A 19,359-nucleotide genomic window follows, 5' to 3' on the forward strand; every position below is an offset into this window, starting at 1 on the left:
GTAATCTTAACTGTTCAATACTATCTTAAAGTAGACTATAAAGGCCATTTTAAACATTGTTGTTGAGCTATATGATGCATTTATTACATTTCACAAACCTTTCTAAATAAGTTAATATATCGTAAGATTAAACACAGCGTTCTATTTTGAAAAATATTCATCAAAGTGGACAAACAGCAAGCTTGTGTAAAATGATTCAACTTCTTTTTACTCCCTTGGTGCTCCTTTTCTGATTTCCCTCCACAGTCTCTCTCAATAAACCTGAGTGGGTCACAGCCTAAGCCTGTGGTGTGTAACTATAAGCACATTCATCCGCTGGATGCCTTGGATAGTGCTCTTAGCATTAGAAACATTTCAATTTGTTTACATTTGGATGAGATGAAATTAATATTTTAGTATAAACTAACTGACTTGCTGTCAGGAGAATTGCAACACAAGCTTGCACACACCACAGTCAGACTGCGGCTGTGTGCAGCCTGTTTCCAAACAAATGAAAATAGACGATCAGAAACCCTCAACATCATTTCAGTATGTGATCTATTTTAGTCATTTATCAGTGTTATAAGCTTTTTAGAATGTTAATTGACTCCCCAATAAACATTTAAATAATTCAAAAGTTACACTTCCACTTTTGCAAGTGAGATTCTTAATACATTGAAAAGTTTTTCACTGGTCTGTCTAGAGGGCTTGAAAAAGCGGGAAAAAGATAAAAGAAAAAGAATGGGTTTCATAGAGCCATAGTCATTAAAAGAATCTGAAAATAGCAACTCACTATCATCTGTTCTCATAGCACGGGTCAGGAGCTCTGACACCTCCAAAATTCCTCCTGTCAGGGTAGGGGGCCATTTGTATTCTCTCTCATTAGGCAATTTGACTAATGACCTGCCGTGGCTGCAGAGCTACTGAGGGACCCGGAGCCTCGCGCCCTCCTCTGTTGCAGCAGCCTGAACACACACACCCTCTATTGGAATGGCACAGATGGCATGCCCGGGCGACAAAATAAACTACAATATGTCTCCGATATGCTGTCAGGCCTGGGCACTATTTCTCATGTCAGAGAGGGGCTAAGGGCTGTGAGTGGGCATAGGGGGTCCTCCTCCAGCTCTCTGTTCATCTAGTCACCATTATCTGCAGAGGTGACAGAGAGCGGGGTCTGCAACTAGAATAGCATTTCCATGGTCTGCATAAAGAATCCGCCCTCAAATTGAGAGTCACACCGACAGGAAAGGTATGGCAATGTCTAGCCCGGCTACACAAAGAGAAAAGGCAACATCCAATTGTTTGGAATATGAAATGCAGCAGGTTCCAGATGAAGCTTGAACCTGTTTTTAAGCGGCTTTACTTATTATTTTGTATTATTTTATGGTACTTAACAATAAAGATCATATTGACCATGAGTAAAACGTGGTAACAGATGCTCATTCACACTTGCAGGTTATTGCCGTGACTGTGACTTTCTCACTTAATTCAGGTGCGAGACAAATTCACCCAGGTAATCATGCTCGACAGAGGTCAATGCAATTCTGCTGAATTAGTGGGTTAGGGTTAGTGTAAAATAAAAGTTATAGTAATAGGTAATATGGGATATGCTCGATCACACGCGCATATTTTTCCATCAGTCAGTGTCGGGAGCGCAACTCGGTCTGGTTTATGTGTGTGTGTGTGTGTGTGTGTGTGTACGCCTATGTCCACGACCATGTCTGTTAGAACCCTGGAAATGCAATGTATGGCGCTGCTGAAGTCCTGGGTGACAGTGCATCCAACAATGGAAGAGTGAGGGATTAGTGCTCAGCCCAGCGTACGAGGGAGCCCTTCCCGCCCTGAAACAGCCATTCATCTGTGCCCAGAGGCTGGAGATGACAATGCAGCCATTGCTCATCGCACCTGACGGAGCCATTAATAAGGCAATGATCCACACGGGGCCTGTGCTGACTCCGTTCTTTACACTACAATCACTCAAGCCACAGGGTCCTCCTTACTTAACGCCACCTCTGCGCTCACCACCACCATCATCATGATCACCGTCATCATCATAGTCATTGTGCCAAAATTTCTGCCAGATGTTTTCATATTGACTGTGCTCGCATACTCCGAATGCCAAATAACTAACCAATGCCCTACACTGCAATACAGTCAAGAGTTAATGGAGTGTAGCCTGGCCATCAAAGTGGGATTCCTGGTCAGAAGATTGGATTTACATTATTTTTGCCCTTTGCACCCTCGGATTTCTCCACAGTATCCATTTTTTTTTACCAAGAAGTCATCTCCCGTGCCTCTCCATTTATCTAGATGTAAGATAGCCTCTCTAGTATAGATGGTGGAGGAATACAAAGTGAGATCTGGTTTTGAATGTAATCCTTGAGCAATAAAGAAACTCTGTGGCCTTCAGCTCTGCATTCATCTGTCCGCGCCACGCACTCAGATCCATCAGCAGCTACAATCTCGGCTTCCCATTGCTGGCTATTGATTCAAATGTATTCTCCCTGCCTGCCTGCCTCTGCCTGGTGTTGGTGCTCCCAGCGACACAGGAGTGCATGTTTGTTCACTTGTTTTTATGAGCTTAAACAAGTCATTGGACCTACCCAATCGGCTTGGTTTGCTTGCAGCTTCAGATAGCCACATATCCAAAGGCGCAACAGGGAGGTGGGTGTCAAGACTGGGGAATTGAACAGCACGTGGGTGAGTGGAGAAGGAGGCTAATACCTTGCATTTGTTTTAGCCACGCTAGCGGCAGCTCTAGGGATGGCAATGGTGGTGTTTTGGCCCGTCGGCTGGTCCACCACTTTGACCTAGACTGAAATATCTCCACAGCTATCGGATGGATTACCATACAATTTTGTGCAGACATCAATGGTTCCCATACGATGAATCCTAATGAATTTTGTGATCCCCTGACCTTTCCTCAAGTGCCCCATGAGGTTGATATTTGTGGTTTTGAGTGGAAAAACATTAGCAACTTTTGGATGGATTCCTGTTGAATTTGGTACAGATACTTTTGTCCACCTCAGGATGAATTATAATAACTTTGGTGATCCATTACATTTTTACATCTAGCGCCATCATCAGGTCAAAATTTCAATATTTGGTTTCTGACTATACAGTATACCTGCTAAACTAATATTATTCCCATTAGCCTCACCTATAATTTTTGGTGCAAATTTTCAAATGCTCGCTAAAGTAATAGTGAACCTGGTACATGGTGTGAACCTTTAGCTTAACTACAGCCTCTTAGCATTATGATTGTGAGCCTTTTAACATGCTGACATTGGCATTTTGCTCAAAGCGCCGCTGTGCAGCTGTAGACTCTTGTTCCGACTACATTTTTACTGTGCGAGATGAATGGGAGCCAAAAAAAACTAAATAAGCTTCCCTATGGTCATGAGGGTGAGGTCATGCTTGATTACAAAGATCACATTGTACTACACTTGTGTGGAAAGTGCCAAGCCGTGGATCTGTATAATAACCAAGAAAGGAAAGCAAGTCACATAAGTGTCAAAGTGAGGGATATTTTAAAATTCCATACTTTAGAATACTGCTGTGAACTGGAAAGGCCAAAAGGAGTGTCAGCTCCAAAGCGATGACTCATGAACAGCTTCGGCTTATGAGTTCCTTTTCCTGTGCCAGCGGGCCTGATGGACTGTGGGTAAAAGAATACCAGTTGGAAGTTTGGCCTCTTGATATTTGGGGCTCCTGTCGAAGCCAACGGCAGCAAGTTTTGTGCCTCCAGATTTGGGAGTTTTATAATGAAGCCAAGCAGCTGCAGTTTTCCCTTTCTGTCTGGAAACGAGAGGCTTTGTGTCCCCTGTCACCCTGTGTTAATTTGGGCCCTAATGTATTTTATAAACAAAGGGCTGCTCTCTAGCCTGACAGTCGTGACACCTTGATTCCAGTGCAGGATGCATGCAGTACGGGGTTACACCATTAATAATCAACTGGCAGCCATCACACCATTTTAACCATGATCATTATGATAAAGGGCATACACTTAATTACAGGCCTGCTTAATTATAGCTCTGTTGAAGCTCGTTTGTTTGGTCAAATGCTAATTATACCACCACGCTCTTGGCAAGTCCTCATTTCAATCCACTTTTTGCCGGCTGAACAGTGTGGCTTATTTTCATGCAAATTTGATATCTGGTGAATGTTTTGTCTCTCTTCTTTCCGCTTTTCTGTGCCTTGTGCGAGCGTGTCTTTGTCTCCGAGGTGAACATCTCTCAGACAAGACGGAATCGGGAATAATCAAGAGTAATTAAACTGGAAGAGGGTTGGGAAAGGGCTGGGTTGGAGGAGAGAGTGGAGGTGCTCAAATAACAGCGGAGAATAAAAAAGCCTTTCATCTTCTCTCCATAGACGGAAGGAGGGGAGGTGTCGGGGTGGCTGGGGATGTTGATAGCTTTTCTGTTTCATAAAGCCACGCTTAGTCTTATGGAAATACTCAGGATCAAGAATAGGGAGTAATATTTATTTATTGTTGTCAACCTTCAACTTAATTTTTTCTTATTTTTTTTGCAGCTCTTGACGATGTGCCCTTTGTGATCTCTGAGAAGTTTTATGGAAATCCCAAAGAGGTAAAAGTTCATTGATGAACTAGTGACAAAATGCAAAATGATAACTGTATTCCAATATGAATATGAAAAGGGCCATGATAGTTACTGTACAGTTACTTGTCCTGCCACATGTTGTGTAGTATTGGCAACATGATGGTCATAGTTTGGCTTTGGTCAGCCTTTAGTCCTTTTCCTTTCCTTTCATTTCCTTTCCTTTTTGTCCTCCTCTCCTCTCCTCTCCTCTCACTCTCTCTCCTCTCCTCTTCTCTCCTGTCCTCTCCTCTCCTCTCCTCTCCTCTCCTCTCCTCTCCTCTCCTCTTCTCTCCTGTCCTCTCCTCTCCTCTCCTCTCCTCTCCTCTCCTCTCCTGTCCTGTCCTCTCCTCTCCTCTCCTCTCTTCTCCTGTCCTGTCCTGTTCTCTCCTCTCCTCTCCTCTCCTGTCCTGTCCTGTCCTGTCCTCTCCTCTCCTCTCCTCTCCTCTCCTCTCCTGTCCTCTCCTCTCCTCTCCTCTCCTCTCCTGTCCTCTCCTCTCCTCTCCTCTCCTCTCCTCTCCTCTCCTCTCCTCTCCTCTCCTCTCCTCTCCTCTCCTCTCCTGTCCTTTCCTCCAGACTGAGTGATGAATGTGTGCCGTCAGGCAGAGCTGGCTCAATGAAGTCCATTTGGCTGGCTGGCGGCGGTTGTCACTATAGTCCCGTTTGTATTGACACAGAGAGGGAGAGGATTAAAGATTTTAAGCATGCTTACTTAGCCATGAGCCTAACCACCATGTTTCTTGTGTGTGTTTTTTTTCTTCTTCTTCTTCTTCTTCTTCTTCTTCTTCTTCTTCTTCTTCTTCTTCTTCTTCTTCTTCTTCTTATTCTTCTCCCTGCTTTTGATTTCAGATGCAGCAAGTCAATTTAATGGGCATTACGATCAAATCCCTGGCAGAGATCGAGGAGGCAGTGAGTAGAGGCTGCAACGCTCGGCTGACGCCGCTGGCCCACAATGCAAAGCAAACGGTCTTGGGGTTGTAATTAAGTGTCTGAGACAGTGAGGCCCTGTTGGCTCCACTAAGCCCCAATTGAATAAAAGCATGGCCAGGCTAGGCAGCCATTCTCTCTCAAAAGCTTCGTCTCCTGTTCCAAAACACTTGACTTTTATTCCCCAATTCTTCTCTCAAACAGCTCAATCCAGCACCTCGCACAGTGCTGTAGATCTCTGGGGGATTTTTTTCTGGTCAGATTCTGCGTGTTTTACTGTTTTTTAAAGTTTCCAATCAGTTTCATCTTCAGTAGTCAAAAAAAGTTAGCGATCATGCAGAGCAAATAAAAGGGCTACAAAGATCTCCCCATTTCTGATGAAACACTGTAGCCTGCAGGCATTCATAGGAAGAAAATCAACTGTGTGCAGCCCGTGTGAGAAAGAAAGAGTTGGTTCGTTCATGTGTGTGTGTGTGTGTGTGTGTGTGTGTGTGTGTGTGTGTGTGTGTGGGGGGGATTGTTTAACTATATTCGTGGGGTCCAAAAACCGGGAGTCCAGTATACTTGTGGGGGTCCCGACAGTTTTGTGGGGCCAAAATGCTGGACTCCACAAGTTTAAAGGGCTGTTTGAGGGTTAAGACTTGGTTTTAGGATTAGGGTTAGAATTAGGTTATGGTTAGGGTGAGGGTAAGGGTTAAGGTTAGGCATTTAGTTGTGATGGTTAAGGTTAGGGTAAGGGGCTAGGGAATGCATTATGTCAATGACGGGTCCCCACAAAGATAGTGCCACAAACCTGTGTGTGTGTGTGTGTGTGTGTGTGTGTGTGTGTGTGTGTGTGTGTGTGTGTGTGTGTGCGTGCGTGTGTGTGTGTGTGTGTGTGTGTGTGTGTGTGTGTGTGTGTGTGTGTGTGTGTGTGTGTGTGTGTGTGTGTGCGTGCATGCATGCGCGTGCATGCGTTTTAAAGGGAGTGACAAACCCCCCTTCTCTCTCATTAGCACGGTATCTTGGTATCAGAACTGCCAGGAAGTGACAGACCACTGTAAAAGAACAGGTGCTGTTGGGTTTGAGATGTGTTGTTACAGAGCAAACACTCCCTCATCAAACCGGGTGTCTGTTCTGCACTCTGCCTCTGTCTTCTGTCACATACTATCCAAATCACACAGAGTCGCCATCTTGTCATATGGTCATCTAAATGAAGCTCATTGTCAGCGAAGGTATTAATGGCGTGTACGTGTACGTCTGTGTGTGTGTGTGTGTGTGTGTGTGTGTGTGTGTGTGTGTGTGTGTGTGCACGCGCGTGTGTGTGTGTGTGTGTGTGTGTGTGTGTGTGTGTGTGTGTGTGTGTGTGTGTGCGCGTGTGCGTGTGAGTGTTTTCCAGGGTGGAGACAGGCTGGCTGCTCATCCTATATGCTCTTGTCTTTTTTTTTACCCCCTTCTTCCTCTTCCCCTACTCTACTCTCCTCTCCTCCTTCCTCGCTTCTCCGAGAGTGTGATTAGCAGGAGGACACATGGTGAGCTGAGCTGGGGAAGGGAAGGGGCATGAGAAATCATTAATTACAGCCGCGCTGGAGCTGATGAAGTAAATGTGAGATAGTGTAACACACAGGATTTAGTGAAGTGGACGACAGCACAAGATTAATGGCGGGGCCAGGCTGATGAGGATGAAGTCACAGCTTAGCTTGATAATTAGTTTCCAAGTGGAAACATCCCTCACCATTGTGTTATTTTTACTTCTCTCCTCTTATTATTATCTCACACTGATATCTGCAGAACAAGAGGGGGGTAAATATAGTCGGTGGTATTCTGGCAAACATGCTGGGCAGCAGAGGTGTTTCTTGTAGGAAGTGATGTGATTATTGTATTTTTTCTTTTGTCTTGGTATTTTTGCTTGATTTTCTCTGTCAGTGTTACAGTCTAAATGTAATGTCCAATAAGTTCTCTGTACTCAAGGTTTCTGCAGAAAAGGCAAATCAGTCTTGATAATGTAAACCAGAAAACAATCCCAATATGTAGTTTCAGAAAAAGCTGAATGAATTTGTATGAAAATGTACCTGAGTTTTTGAAATATTGTTGAGCATTTTCTTCTTGTTTTGTCCAGAAGAGGTCACTGTCCGTGCTCGTGCTGTGGGGCTTCTTACCCCCCTCCCGCCCTCTTGAAACTAGAGGCGCTTTCAGCACAGAACCTAATTGCCTCTTTCTAAACCAATTAAAAAAATATAGATTCATGAAAGAGATGTACTTTCAAGAATTATACATATTCACATGTAATTGAGGAAAACTGTTGTAATCACAGCCACAGTTGTAGATAAGACCATTTCCTAACAGGCATCACTTAAGCCATGTCTCGGATGATGTTGGTTCCAGCAATTAGGCATTCTTTTCATTTCCCAAATGACTCGCAAAACTTGCGGATATTATAATTGCTTTTAGCCACGCATATCTAATTTGTGTCTTTTTAAGTGTTAATTAGTACGCGATTTAAAGTGACATCTTTATGTAGTTTGCTCTGCTGAAAAATGTTGTTGGCGGCTGGCTAATGATTTTCAGAGGGAGTACGCTGGTGGAAAAGAAGTGTGTATGCACACATGACAAGATTTTCATTAGCACCTGTGTATGATGGGCTTTCAGTGTTTGTAGGGAGTTATCTGTGTGTGTGGGTGTGTGTGTGTGTGTGTGTGTGTGTGTGTGTGTGTGCGTGCGTGTGTGTGTGCGTGCGTGTGTGTGTGCGTGTGCGTGTGTGTGTGTGTTTCTAGGCCTGTGCTTGTGTGTTGCCATGTCAATGTATGGAGGGACAGTAGTGTACAGGAGGTATGTGAGAGGTGTGAGAGGGAGAGCTCCAAATAGAGGTGGAATTAATGAAGACAACATGTCACATATTTTTGGCAGTGGAGCAGGGACAGGAAATGAAGCTCTGCTCGTCTGGGTGACTGCCGCCCATGTTCTAGTGTGTCACTGTACTGTCAGCCTGTGTATAAAACTGGCAGACATTGATACATGCTCTCCCTGATAACACCCCATTCCCCCATCCATCATCCACACACACACACACACACACACACACATAAACACATGCACGTGCCCACAGGATTCTTTATTTACTGTGCCAGATGTTGAGACTGAATTTTTGTGTGGTGGGGGGGGGCAGAATTTCTTCACAACTAACAGGCTTGTGATATGTGACAGGTTCTGGGTAACTTGCAGCTTCCCCTCAAGTAGATGAAAATCAGGGAAGGTGGTATTTTGATCGAGAGAACCCGGTTTGAGCCATTGTGGCTCCTCCGTGGCTTCTGGTTGAGATTTGGAAAGTTATTTCAGTGATCATACAGCATCACCTAGTGCTGTGTTGCAGTAATACAACCGTCTAACTTGGGGCGGTGAGCCCCACTTTGTGTCATAAAACTTCCCTGACTGGCCAGTGAAACTGCACCCACAACAAAATCATGTTGTGTTATTATTTGTATAACAGTTTTGACCACAAACTAAACAGTATGCTGTTTGTTATTGTAGATTATGTTGAATTGCCTTTGTCATTTTTCTTAGGACCTTTCTTTCGATTTCTAAACCATTTGGATTTACAGAATTTTAGGAGAAGGATTGCGTAAAAGGATATGTCTGAGTGCATCTGGGAACTGATAATATTGTTGTGGACGCACCGATCCAACTTTTTCTCTTCTGATGCTGATTCTCATACCTTAACTCAGGGTATCTTGTGATACTGAATACCAATCTGATGCCAGTGCTTTCTTTTTCCCAAATTTATCATCTGTATGTACACTGTGTGAAACCCAGGAATCATTTTTTTGTGTGAGGTAACTTAAGAGTGATTGCTGTGGACCCAAACACTGACTAAGTCAGTAGCCGAGCACTGCAGTATGTATGAACATTAACAAAGAAATAATTAGTACTGTGGATCTGTCACGCCGTGGCATTTAGATCTGTATCCGGGCCAAAAGCCATCTGTCATTTCCTTTGACCTTTGAATGGTGTTACCTCCATTTCTAATATTTGGGTTTGGGACAAAATAGACTTCTGGCACCAAAGTTGAAATTGTCTACTCAGTAGGATACCAAAAGTGTATCTTTTCAATAGAGGGGAGTAAAATAATGATTTATAGAACCAGATTCAGATTTATTTATTGTCATAGTTCCTTGTGTACTTACAAACATGAAAAAAAACAACTGAAAAACTGCTCTCCACCAGCCACTTGCAGTGCAACAGGAAAAGACAGCAATCATACAGACGTACATAAGAATATGTAGACTAAAATATATAAAACCAGATAAAAAACAAACAAACAGTTAAATCAGTAAAACGAGTCAAAAAATTGCACACTTTCCTGCCTTTTAATGCCACATAAGCCAAGAATCGGAGTTCAAAGCCCTTTCGCTTGTTAAAGAGTCATGTCCATGACATGCCAGAAGGGGGCAGTATTTGTTTGTATTTTCTCAATCTTCATTCAGGAGAGTCGTCTAATCACTCTGCTGTACTGCAGGCCTGCAGTTTCAACGTGGAGGGAATAACCTAATAACTTAATACCATTTTTTAATTCTCTAGTTCAACTTAATACCATTTTTTAAAACCAGTAGAGGGTTGTTTAAATTATCGTCAGTTTGATTTAATAATAGTGTATTAATGATTAGTATGGTGCAGGTTAATGAGGATTTTTGTCCTGTTATGACAATATATTTTTACTCATCAGTGTGTCATTTTTTTCTTCTTTCTCAGTTTTACTACAACTTCAGCACAGAGCGAAGCGTTGTAACTGGGTAACTCTCCACCGAGGCAGACAGAGACAGACAGAGAGGACTGAAACACTACAGATACAGATGGAATCATGCACTAATGAAATTAAGTTTGGGATGCACCACTGCTGTACATTGTGTGTGTAATTCCAAACAAAAACAAAAAAGGATTTTTACCTCGATGGATTCTATGATTCAGAACTTGACAATGTATTAAATTGCAAGATTTTCCAACATACTTTGTTTTGAAAGTGACTTTTGTAAATGTGTTTTGTCTTAGCTTATAGCCAACTCAAATGAGTCTCACAATAAGTGTCATGCCCATAATAAACCAAACTTAATTAATAGCCCCGGACAGATGAATTCATAAAAGTCTGTTAGCTGTGACTCACATTGTGCTCATCAGAGTAGCGGGGGCCGTGCTGACAGTGAGTAGCAGTCAGGGAGGACAAAAGAAGAGAAGCAGCCTCATCACACGCCAACAGGCCCCTCTGATGTTCCTTCTCCAGCAGAAGCATCTTTCCATCACACAGTTCATCATGGGCAGCGTGTAGCAACAACGAGCAGAGCCTCTTTTTTTTTTTTTTTTACCCCAGACGCCCGCCCACGTCAGCAGTGATGCCTCTCCTGGGAATAGAACACAACATTAAGTTTCAGCTCTGTGAATAGGTTAGTATTTACTATTAATATATGGTATTTCAAAGTTTAATTTGAACATTTGGGGGAAGGGGGGGCACATTACTGGGGGGGGGTCGTCCACCATAACACTTAATTTCCGGCATTGGGGTGATTTTTTTGTCTATCAATTTGTGCCTTTTTTTGCATCAATTTATGGTGAAAAATGTCTTTATTTACGTAAAAGGGTATTATTATTAATTATTCTCCTGTATTGTTGACTTCATTGTTGTAAGTAATTAATGCTCTTTGCTCTTTATTCTTTTTTTTTTATTTCTATCTTTATTTTTCATTTAATTTAATTACAATACATACTGTGTACATATACTTATACTTATATTGTTTATACCTATACTTATATTGTTTAATATTCCATCTGGAGAATGTGTGACGTGCACCAACAACACCTAAACAAATTCCTTGTATGTGTTAAAAAACGTACTTGGCAATAAAACCCTTTCTGATTATTTTTACCTTTTTTGGGGGTTGTCTTTCATATTTTTTAAAGGGGGAAAAATTGGGGGGGTCGGGGGCGTATCCCCTGCATCCCCAACCCCCCTCCCCACCGAAATCTACGCCCATGGGTATTTCTATCTACAGCTTTGTGGGAAATGAGTTATTGCAGTATTTTTAATATCGACAAACCCTCATGTTTCTGAATATCCAAAGACACGTGATATTTCTTTATTAAAGTGAATATTTATTTTCTCTTGAGCGAACCAAACAACACCCTGCTGCCAGATTCAGAAGCCGACTTTACACTTGGATACTAAAACATCACTATCTTCTCACTCCTGCTTACATGTGTCATTTGCAACTAATGGAATTGTCAGAATCCATTTGCACATTTTCGCAGGTGTAATTAGTATCAGAAACTCTTTAATGGATTAATGTCCCCGTTGTTAATTAGACTCTCCTCCTGGTAAGTTTGTGAACTTATGGATTCTGCTAACAATGCAGGTATTTCCTCTTCTTTCTTTTCTTTCTTTTTCCTAATGGCTTTTGGTATTCACAGGTGTTAAATGAAGCGTACAGCAGATGACAACCCTCTGCGAGCGCTTGCGTTAACTCCTCTGTTCTGCCGCTGAAATCAGAGCGACGGTCTGAAGAATCCTCTGCAGAGGGAACAGCTTTCACGCTCCTTCATGAAGGTGACACTCATGTCAGTGATGCCCTAGAGCACAGCGACAGGCTCAGACAGCCCTCCTCCATGCTGCGCATACAGTACAGTAGCCTACATATATACAGTATACGTCATAAGATTCACGCAGGCTGTACAAGCACAACTCAATGTTCTACTAGTAGTCTTTGGACTGATACATGTGATAAAAAACTTTGCAACAAGTAATAATATCACTATTATTACTAACCACCTAATCTGTTTCAGGTTTTTTTTTAATTATATTGTTACATCTCCCAGTGTTTAGACTGGATTCATAGCAGGTAGTGTATGAAGTCATGTCAGTTGATGTGTGAAATTAAAAGAAGAGATGCACAACTGCATCCTAAAGGATACAACTATATTATATATATTTTTTATTGTTATAAATCTCCCATGAAAAGACAAAAAGAACAACAATGGAGGAATCTTCCCAACAAGTATTGTCTGTGGAGCCAAAGTCTGATACAGTAGCTTGTTCCTCTGTGCCGTGGAGCTCCTTTGTTGTCCAAAATCACCTAAATGAGCCGTGTCGTTCCACTGGGTGAAATGTTCACTGTAGTTTATTTTGAGTCCATCCCACAAACTTCTGTCCTGCTGCTGGAAATACTCACTAGCACACCAAATCCGCAGCTGAAAAGAGTTCCTAACAAATGTACAGTTTTTTTCGTGTTTGAGTAATGTTTTAGTCATTGGAAGTGTGCGGATGAAGATTAGGGCCACATGTGAAACATATATAATAAAAGTATTTGAGTTCTGAGTTTAAAGTCAGAATTCTAAAAAAATTAAAAAATAAAGAAATCAGAATTCTGACTTTAAACTCAGAACATTTTTCACATGTGGCCCTAATCCTCTTCCTGGGAAGTGTATATTCTTCGTCTGTTTTGATAGATTTACGTCTTCTGAACAAATTGGCCTGGGGCTGAGTGCTACTGCTAGACTTGGGTTGAAAAGTATCAAGCTACGGACTACTGCATTGTTGGTTCTGGTCTTTTTATTGGAAATGTTGAAAATTACAAAAATATATAATTTTGCCAGCCTTTTCCTCAAAAAAAAAAAAAAAAAGTGGCCATTTCCCTGCAGAACATAAACTATAACACCTGAGTCTTGTGCTCAATATGAGCGGCGTTCATGTTGCTGGTGTTGCTGTTATCAGCAGGTAGTCTGACGTTCAGATGTGTGTCAGTTTTGCGTTCATGCTAAGGAGAAGCAGTGTAGCCAAACTCTCCAGATGGGCACAGAGCTTTCAGAACCACAACTCCCTCATGAGCCCTGCCCAGCATCGGCCCATCAAAAAGCTGCCTCACATGGTTTCACTTTTCCTTTCACTCCACTTTATGATATGGAAAATAATAATGCTTTTCAGAGACCACATTTTTAGAATTAAAATGGAAACAACCTTTTTTTTGCATCTGTGGTGCTATGCAGCACTTAAGTAAAGGCTAGAGGAGTAGTTTAGGGCTGTTGTGTGTCTCTAAGCGTTTCACATATGGCAAATCTGTTTCAGGGCATCTTATTAAAACTCCCTTGCTGTCTCTAACCTACCAGGCCTACTTAACCGTTGTGTTGTCCCCGTTTTCAAAGTTTTTTATATCAAAAATATGGGTTTCTTATGACCAAATTGCCCAAAACTAACATGGATGCATGATGTACGTTGTATGGAACCCATATAACAATCTTCGCAGGTACAATTAATGATTACTTTCATTGAATTTTGGGTGTTTTATTCAATTCTATAGCATTTGAAAAAATGTTTAAATGGTTTCAAAACCACTTGTGGGTGTCAAGATTAAAAAAAAGGTCTGTTGTTCACTCAACATCCACTGATCTTAACTATTAGTCAAACAAATGCATCATTTCTGGGGTTTTTTACTCAAAAATTAGGTATAATGTCATTTAAATTAGGTTTAATGACGATGAACTTTAAACGTTTGTGTGTGTCAAAAACAGTGGAAAAAGTGCCAAAAAAAAAGTTCATTTTCAATTTTGACCCGGAAGGACAACACGTTCATGGTGGACGGGAAGACAACGCAAGGGTTAAGACTCCTCAGTCACCGCTGCTGCATTGGCTCAGCCCACGTTGAAGCCCACTCTGAACTGCAGAGCAACACATCAAAGCCCCACCCTCTGCGAGTCGGGCCAGATGTCCCGTGGTCATTTTTAAACTCACACCCCGGCGCATGACACGGAGCAGTGTGTAAGCATGTAGACAGAGGTGGATGGGCCGCTTGGAAATTGGAAAAGGAAGCCTGTATTTATGAGGTGGTTTGAGGTGCTGTGTTAAGACAGGCTTAGCCTGCCACTCTCCCTCTGACAGCCCCGTTTCCCCCTGAGCAGGGGTGACCAGAGACAGAGAGAGGTGAAGGAGTGAAGGCAGGAAACCTGTCAAAGCAGGTCCAGACCAGACCTGGACCCATGGTGAACAGACGCGCATGCAGGTGATGCAGCAAATCACATTGACAGAAGACCTAAAGCCTAATGTTCACATTATTCCTATTTTCATAACAAGAAAAAAAAAAACAGAAAACGTAGAAATTGTGCATCCTAATGTGATTCCTTCAGTGTAGTGCATGCTGGGACAGGCTAAACCTTCCATGAACTGAAACAGGAAAAACTTTGTAAAGAAAATTAATATAAAAAAAAAATTAAAAAAAGAAAGACTCTGCCGTTTACCAGTTACCTGTCTTGTTTCTTCGTTCCACGTTAACGTCACCAGACGTTTGAGTGCCCCGCTGAGATGTCGTGGACGTGTGGTCTTCTCCGTACCCGCCACCTCAACAAGCCCCCGGGCTGCACTCCGAGGGGAGCCTCACATCAAATCTGTCTTTCTGTACCTCAGCTTCGAGGTAAGATGAGTGATCTCCCAGAGCAGGGATCCCCTCTCCTCCCCTCTCTCTCTGCCACGGCGGCCAGCCCATGTGAGTCAAATTACTGTAATTGAGCAAGGATGGAGTCGGGTGTGAGGTGATCTCTCTCTCTCTCTTCATCCCCTCCCTCTCTCTCTCTCCCTCTCTCTCTCTCTCTCTCAGATATTTCTGCACATGTTTTGAAATGACCAGCAAGCATCTCTTCCCCCCCCCTTCCCTCTAACACTGCCTGTAACACAGAAATCAATTAACTCCTTTCAAGTCAGATCAAAGGCCCAATACACCGTCCAGGTCTCTCCACAACCTGTGGGACAATTAGCTCTCCCTTTGGACAGCGACCAGGCTGGGCAGATGAAGGGAGGCTGCTGCCACTGTTCACATACGCATGAAGCACTCATAAACAAATGGGAAGTGATTGGGCATAATTTAGCATCCCCGTAATTTACCAGTTAGTTGTGCATAAATACAACCGCATGATGGGTTTTAATTCGTCTACTGGGGACTTCAGGACTAAAGGAAAATGGACTTTGACTTGTGTGTATATCTTAAAGGATCCCTGTGCTATAAGCTGCCATGTGGCTGGCACAGCCATGGATGGATTATGGGACAAATGGGCCCCTGGGAACAGACATGTAAAAGCCCCCCAGCTTCCCTACATAGGAGCAAGACACCCCGACTGAAAGAGACGCAACTACAAACAGCACATAGTTTGTGTCTCTTTAAAGTTGTTTTTTTTGTGTCTCTTTGCAGTCATTCTGTGTATATTTGTTGTAATGTTTTGTTTCTTTGCAGTCGTTTTGTGTATCATTGTGGTCTTTTTTGTCTCTTTGTAGTTGTTTTGTCTCTCTTTGCGGCCTTTCTTTGTCTCTTTGCAGTCTTTATAGGTGTCTTACAAGTTGTTTGTCTGTCTTTGTGGTCATTTTGCATCTCATTGTGGTCATTTTTTGTTTCTTGGCAGTTGTTTTGTATCTTTGTGTGATCTTTTTTGCCTCTTTGCAGTCGATTTGCGTGTCTTTCGAGTAGTTTTATCCCTCTTTGCGGCCATTTTGCATCTTGTTGTGGTGTTACTGCATGTCTTTGTTGTCAGTTTGTGTCTTTTTGTTGGGGTTTTTGCATCCCTTCGCAGTCACTCTGTATCCTTTTGAGTCATTTTATTTTCCTTTGCAGTAGTTTTGTGTCTCTTAGAAGTCATTAGCATTACGTTGTGGTCATTTTGCGTCTATTTTTGTTCGTCTCTTAGTGGTTGTTTGCATCTTTGTGTGCTCGTTTTGGCTCTGGCCCAGTCTGCCCCTGACCCCTTGGGCCCGTGGCCCTGCGTCCATTAGGCCGTTCAGTAATGCCTCCATGGGCATGGTTGTGGCACAACATAGGAGTGTGACATCAAACTGATTGGACATGGGGGAGCGAGGGGAGCTTTCGTCCATAGACAGGTGCACTGACCCTGTCCACCCCTGAAGGTGCCACTTGCATTTTATTGGACATTTAGGGCCGGCCAGCATTTTTTAACAGCCACCTGGATGCAATAAAGGGCCAGCTCCTGAGCTCTGGCTGCCCAGAGGATTTCCCAGAAGCTCCCTTGGGACCTCTGGCTAGTTAAGATGTTTATTAAGCTGAAAGTGGTCCAGTGGGAAAACACAGCACTTCTGAGAGATTTGGGCCAGCAGTTTTTCTTGTTAGTAGGCGCGCTCCCCAGAGAATTGTGTTTCTTTTCCTTTCAAACCCCGGAGGGGGGACAGGGTCAGTTCACAGGGCACGAGGTTGACCAACTGGTAACTAGGCACATGAACCCAGGAAGGGGGATATCTAGAGACCATCAAGGTCAGCTTGGAGCTATTCCCACAGTTCCCCAAACTGAGTGTGTTAGCTAAATACATTCTAGTTAGCTCCAAAATGAAGTTCTGTATAGCACTTAGCAATGTAAATTCCAGGAAACGTCTTGTGGAAGCACCAACAAATAAAGAAAGTGGGTTTCATGGTCTATCTGTGAGCAGGTTTGGGGTTTTTTTCCTCAAAAAAGGTCTTCTGAACCTGAGTCTTTACACTTTTAAAGTGATTAAATGTAAATGGGGGTGCGTGATATAGCTTTAATACACAGTTGTTTCTTTCTTTATAATGCACAACTGAAGTTCTTTGAAGAAAATGTCCATCCAGAACATTGCGTTGTTAGTTCTACTTGCTGTGTGACAGATCTTGACCGCACTAAGCTCTGCTGGCCCTGTAGTTCAAAGCGCCGGTCTTCAGCCTCAGGCACTCCGCCCTAATAACTTCAGTTAGCCCGTTGCTTTCAGCAGCCACACACTGCTTAAAGGAAGAGAAAAGTTTGGAGGAAACATAAGAGGAATGGTTCAAATTGCTTCTATGCTACTCAGCTTGATTAATATTACTGCTTTTTTGTTTCATTTTGAACTTTCTGGGGGCCAAACGGCAGAGCCGCTGGTTAGCACATTGTGTACTGAGCAGCACATGCAGCCAGTGATGGGTTTTTAGTGCTCTCTGCCTAATGTTCAGGACAGATTAGAAATGTTCGCCTGTGACAGATGCTGTCTAGATCTTCACTACCAGATCCACCCAGCTGCAAAACATCTGGCTGGATTTCTACCTTTTTCTCTGAAGTGCAGTCTATTAATGACACACCCACAATCATTCCCTACACGCGCATACACTCGCACTCAGTACACACAAAACACATCCAGTGTGTTCCATTGAGAGAGAAAAAAAATCACACGTAAGCAGATGTTTGATTGTAAGGATTTTTCTTTTTTTTTTAATTGATGCATATTTTCATTAATTTCTTATTTGTCGTCTCTTTTTCGTCTTCTTTTTTCCGCCCTATCATCGTTAATTCAGCACGTTCATAACACTTGGATTGATGCTGGTACCAGGTTCTACTGATTCTCCATATATTATTTTATTTGCCATGAAAACAGCCAGTTCAGTTCCAACTCCGCATCACAGCCAGCATATATGTAAATATGTATTTAGAATATCTTTCACTACTTCAGCCGCAAAGTCTGCAAGCACATGCAGTTTATTCAGCAGGCCCAGAATTTATGCATTCCACATGAGGAGTGGGTAGCGAAGGCCTATGTATACGCTTGTTGTTAATGGCACACATCCTAAAATCATGCTCCTGGCCTCCTGCGGCTTTCACTTTTTTGTGTCAGAGGAAACATTATTTTTGTGGAGACAAATCCACTGAATAACATGATCGTCTGATGAAAGGCGCTGCAAATCTTGCATGAGCGGAGCCACTTTTGCTAATGATGAAAACAGTCATGTAACAACAAATGCCATGTAACCCGCCGTGGCATTACGGTATAAGATCAGTTGCTTGTTATGCACACGAGCCAAAAGTTTTCCAACTTTTCGAAAGCCTTTTCTCACAGCGCAAAGCGTTGTTTTGTTTCCGTGTCGCTCCTCCATGCACTCAGCACCTCTGCGAGGGATATTGAATGGTCCTTGTCGGGGGAAGATTTAATGTTCTTTAGGCACTCATCAAGAGTTAGAGAGAGAGTCACAAGTCGCATTCTCATGGCGACTTTTGGAGAGCATGCTTTAATTTAGTTTAAAATGCCCATGCAGTAAGTTGTTCCTTGTGTGTCTGAACAGCTTAGGCTCACATGCAGACTTGTTTGGCCATCGCCTGTGTGTGAAGTATAAGTGTGTGAAGAGACAGAAAGGAAGGGGAGATCCCCACATTGTAGATTTTGTTATTGCTGGGTTTCATAATATATCATCTGTTACCATCTGCGATCCAACTTCCAGCGACCTTTTCAAATGTTTTGAAGATAATCCTTTGGAAAAGGAAAATGATCCATTGTGTTTTAAGAAAACATTTGATGTTTGTCTTTTTTTTTTATATTATTATTCATGCATGACACAATTCAGAAAAGACCTAACCCCATTTGACTTTTTTTTTTTATGACTTTAACACAAAAAACTGTGTGTGTGTGTGCGTGTGTGTGTGTGTGGGGGGGGGGAGAAAAAAAAAAAAACTTGAATTAATGTACACAGAAAATCATAACAAATGAATAAAAAAGACTACAATTTCGAAAATAGAATTTGTGTTGAGTGTTTTTTTTTGTTGTTGAACGAAAACACACACAGTATGAAAAATGATTTCAAAAAAGAGATGTTGTTTGTTTTTCCTATAATAATGTGTGCGTTTTACTGTAACTTTACATCATTCTCTAAAGATGGTTTGTCATTGCAGATGCAGAACACTGAACCAACAGTGAAAGTCACTGCAAGTTATTGCTGCAAAATTACACTGAATGTGCATAAAAACATATTTCCACCTACAAACGTACAAATATATATGTAGATTTTATGCTATGTTTGCAATATATACACTATCGGTCAAAAGTTTGGGGTCACTTAGAAATGTCCATTCCACTCCATTATAGACAGTT

The 19,359-nt window shown here is 42.4% G+C and overlaps 1 protein-coding gene across 1 annotated transcript in view; it reads left to right on the forward strand.

The window, feature by feature from the left end:
• The window catches only part of mvb12bb (multivesicular body subunit 12Bb), a 33,735-nt gene extending 22,812 nt beyond the window's left edge, over positions 1 to 10,923 (forward strand). The window contains exons 7-9 of the mRNA XM_078249659.1: positions 4,513 to 4,568; positions 5,427 to 5,486; positions 10,230 to 10,923. Coding sequence (XP_078105785.1) covers positions 4,513 to 4,568; positions 5,427 to 5,486; positions 10,230 to 10,274 — 161 coding nt within the window. The 3' untranslated portion in view covers positions 10,275 to 10,923. The remainder of the gene's footprint in view (positions 1 to 4,512; positions 4,569 to 5,426; positions 5,487 to 10,229) is intronic.
• Positions 10,924 to 19,359: the final 8,436 nt, after the last annotated feature.

The sequence above is a fragment of the Sander vitreus genome, chromosome 5, assembly GCF_031162955.1.
Source record: "Sander vitreus isolate 19-12246 chromosome 5, sanVit1, whole genome shotgun sequence".
Classification (NCBI taxonomy): domain Eukaryota; kingdom Metazoa; phylum Chordata; class Actinopteri; order Perciformes; family Percidae; genus Sander; species Sander vitreus.